Source organism: Leptodactylus fuscus, chromosome 1 (genome assembly GCF_031893055.1).
Source record: "Leptodactylus fuscus isolate aLepFus1 chromosome 1, aLepFus1.hap2, whole genome shotgun sequence".
NCBI lineage: Eukaryota > Metazoa > Chordata > Amphibia > Anura > Leptodactylidae > Leptodactylus > Leptodactylus fuscus.
This window is the reverse complement of record NC_134265.1, coordinates 108,342,193-108,346,373: the sequence shown is the minus strand read 5'-3', so window position 1 is coordinate 108,346,373 and position 4,181 is coordinate 108,342,193. Positions and strand designations below refer to the sequence as shown.

The 4,181-nt window shown below is 41.9% G+C and overlaps 1 protein-coding gene across 1 annotated transcript; it reads right to left on the bottom strand.

Annotated features, from left to right (window-relative positions):
* Positions 1-2,242: 2,242 nt before the first annotated feature.
* On the bottom strand, positions 2,243-3,968 carry CLDN5 (claudin 5). The gene has a single exon (XM_075275310.1). The coding sequence runs from the start codon at positions 3,943-3,945 to the stop codon at positions 3,298-3,300; it is 648 nt and encodes a 215-aa protein (XP_075131411.1). The 5' UTR covers positions 3,946-3,968; the 3' UTR covers positions 2,243-3,297.
* Between the last annotated feature and the right edge of the window lie 213 nt (positions 3,969-4,181).

The following is a 4,181-nucleotide window of genomic DNA, read 5'->3' as shown; positions in this document are numbered from 1 at the left end:
GCCAAATCAGCAAAATGTGCGTCGGGTTGCGTACATTTGTGGTAAGATCCCATTATGATTTACTAAAGGTGCTTTTTTCCTGTGGGTCTACTTTGGTAATGTTTGCAACTTGACCAGGTTTTCTTGTGCTTTACTATTAGACTCTGCCTTGTCCATTATTATGCACACACTTGGTCACTTTTCTTTACTGCTATCTTTTGCAGAAAGGTTGATGCTCTATATATCCACTATATATGTACCTGTTACATTGTAGACTCTGCACCCCAATTATATGGTTTTGGTTGAGGGATTTATGGTTTATATTTTTTACAAACATGCTATATTGAGACATTGTCTCTTGAATAATTTAGAGCAGCATTGTATGTTTATTTATACCCTGCACCAATATGATTCATGTACCTTTCACACGGTTCTCTGGTAGTTTTGGTTCCCCTGTCTTATATGTAACTCATTTGTATTCATTTTTGTTACTCTGTTTTAGTGAAAAGTGTGGAGACATTACTAGTGAAGAAGTTTTACCTCGTAATCTTATGTTTGTTAACCTATGAATAGCCAAACTTCATTGATCTATTGCAAGGTTTCCTAAACCTGACCTCAACAAACCCCCCCACTCCGTATGTACCACTGGAGTGTACCTCCAATTCTAAACTACTTTTCATAAATGAATAGTACATGTGAAGATAAGAAGCATTGTAATATAGCTAAAGAAGTTGGATTCCTTCTCAACTCTCCATTAGGCTGCTCTTTATCAGTCTGTTTATTACATAGCGTCCCTCTCTATCATTGTATTCATACAGAACTCTATGGAGAGGGGAGGAGGAAGCTGTTAATTGATTTATTGCCTCATTCTGTTTCTCGAAACGTAGTAGTGTTAAACAGCTCCGTGACCCACAGCATAGCAGAGCGTAGCAGCTGCAGTTATAGGTCTTTTCCAGGACTCTGTTCCACCCCTCCTCTCTCCATAGACTAAAACAGAAAAACTAACTCAGCTTGATAAAAGGACAAGAAAACAGATCTCTATATTATAAAGTTTCATATACGAAGCTGTATTATTAGAAGTGGAGATACACTTTAAAGACTTATTTATTTAATAAAACTATCATTGGAGAAATCCAGAAGATTTGGCCTGCTGGAATTTCTTTATCAACAGATTCAGAAACACTTATATAGATATTTCAAGCAGAGGGTCAGTTTATCTTGATATATTAATGTTCCCTTACCAGTTTTTGATCAGGAGATTGAAATCAAGGAAAGACACGTTTTTGTAGGTCAAAGTATTGTTATGCCTCGGGATTCCTTTGTTGGTGTAATGGTGAGCAAATCTGATAGAAAACAACTAAACTATATATAGAAACTGTAGAGGAATGATACCCATCAAAAGGCTCACGATTGAGAATGATTAAATCTCCACATTGCTAGATAATGGAGTATCTGAAATATGAAAAGATGAAATGTAACAATGCAAAGAATACACACACTTGATCTTAACACAGAAACAACCAGTATATTCAGTGTTCTGTCTTAATGAGCTCTTACCGACACTTTGGGTACAGCGGGATCTCATGCTAACAATGAATCACAATGGTAATCTGTGTACAATAACTTTTACTAATGATTTGCTTGGATAGATGTATGGGCGTATTCACATGGTGCACAAGGGCTCAGTTAAAATTGCACTGAAAAAAAACTTCATGCAGTTTTGATGCATTTTTTTGGTGCAGACTTTAATTTTTTTTACAAGTGAAATATAAATAAAGGTGTTTTATCTGTAAAATAAGAATCTGCACCAAAAACCACATGCAGTGTCCCCCCCCCCACCCAGTGTTTTAACTGCACCGTATGAATACACCCTTAGGATACATCTTCAGGGTTTGTTAATGCCGTACTGGAAGCCAAAACCAGGTATGGATCATAAAGAATAAGAAACTATACATGACAGATTATACTTCTCTGGTTTTGGTATCAAAAACCTTGAGAAAATCATAAATAATCCCTGTTTATGGCTGTATCTCATGAAAAATAATCTTAAATAGTAACTAGACGACCAGAGGGATTAGAAACCTACAGTAAAATAATATAGTCTATGTATAATATAGAAATACGAAACATATCTATGTGCGGAAATAGACTACTACTATATAATAAATACCAATTCATCATATCAAGTCCATCGCTTTTCTTAAAAAATCATTTATTTATCATGAAAATACAAAGAGACTTTGGTAGACCTTTTTTGCAAAATGTATACATTTAAATAAATGGATTTTTTTAATACAGAATTATGATACATGTAAAACACATTTAACAGGAGTTTTTAAAAGGTACCAAAAACATGAGAAATCCAGAGTTTCTGAAAAAAACTGTTAAAACAGACAAAGTTTAAGGAGGTGCAATGTTAATACTGACAATTTATATTTCCAAAACCCTGTGCTTTTCCAAATATAGCATTATAAGGCAATGTCCTGGGTTGTACATGGTTAACGTATTGTGTATACTTGTGCCTTCACCACATCACATGTGCAGGAACAAGAACAAGCAGTAGAAATAGTAAGAAGTAACTCTTTAGATTGGGGCTACATGAGGTCTTTTACAGTGCAGCCTTATCTGATTTTAACTATTTAGTGACTGTTGCACTCCACATAGACTTGAATATAACAGAAAAACAAAGTCTCCATATAACCCCAACCTTACTGTTACCTAATACTATTAAGACCTGGTTTACACTAGGAGATAGTGCTGCGATTTAGTGAGTTTCCCCTATTATCATTCCATAGACCCCAACTCTTCTGCCACGCCACTATCACCAGTGTGTGAATCAAACCTTACCCGCTGCTTAGCATTAGCCGAATTGATATTATCAATGCCCAAGAAGCCATTCCCAAGAGTTCTCCAGTGAGGAGCTTCTGAACATGCAGGGGATGCTACAGTCATGGGATCCAGCAAAGCTTCTCAATTCGATCACCAGATACCAGGCTGTGACAGGGTGGGCACCTAGTCAATCTTCTTACTGGGGCACATGATCCAGCCCCAGCACCCTGTACTGGCACACATGGTGCCCTGCTATAGACTCCATTGGCTTTGGATTGTCGCTCCATGATGACAGGATATACATATACTACACATATATACACAGGGACACTGAGGTGCCCGCTCAGGGGTACATTCTGACTTGTACCCATGTACTGAGTCCAGTGAGTTGCCAGCTGTCCATGAAGGGAGAAATGTCTGGAGGTAACTTGTCCAAGGGTCTCCTCTACAGGTGCCAGGGCAGAGTGAGCAGTCTGGAGCCCTTTGTCCTTACACATAGTTCTTCTTGTCATAGTCTCCATTGGTGGTCGGTCTCCTGGAGGCAGAGTACTTGACTGCCTGTGCCCGCTGCCCCCTCATAGGGCACGACAGGCAGATTAGGACCCCTCCGAGCAGTAACAGGGCAGTGGCTGCCCAGCCGACATACAGGGCAGCTCCCATCTCCCTCTTCTTGGAGGCAGGTACGTGAGGGTTGAAGAAGTCCTTGATGACGATGTTGGCAGTCCAGCACAGGGGAATGAGCACCAGCAGCCCGGTCACAATGTACATCACCCCCCCGGCAAAGACGATACGGCTCTTCACACTGCTGCCCTGGAAACAGGTGGTACACTGGGCGCCCACTATAGTGACCAGGAGGGCGATGAGCCCCATGATGGCTGCCAGGACAGTGAGTGCTCTGCCCGCCTGCAGATCAGGCTCCAGCGCCAGGATGGAGTCATAGATCTTACACTGCATCTGCCCGGTGCTCTGGACCACACACGACATCCACAGCCCTTCCCAGGTGAACTGTGCCACCACGATGTTCTGCTCGATGAAAGCAGACACCTGCCACATGGGCAGCACACATGCCAGGATCACTCCCACCCAGCCAATGATACAGATGGACAGACCAAAGATCTCCAGTGCGAATGTCCCCATCTTGTGCTGCTGTAGTGACCACTGAGTCCTGCAGATCTGAGCCTCCTGCCTCTGCCTCTGCCATTAAGTAGCTCTCCAAGTCCAGACCTGCCTCGCCCCGGGGATGTCCGGCCAGCCAATCAGGGGTCCCAGCATCCTGAGCCTACCAATCATACCATGGTCAGGGGCTGCCTGCAGAGATATGAACTAGTGACTAATAGTGGGAAGGAGGGGCTGGGGTGAGGGGGCTCCAGGAA

Bases quoted from the DNA above. Each gene is read 5' to 3' on its own strand.
- CLDN5 (XM_075275310.1), bottom strand. From the start codon at position 3,945: ATGGGGACATTCGCACTGGAGATCTTTGGTCTGTCCATCTGTATCATT.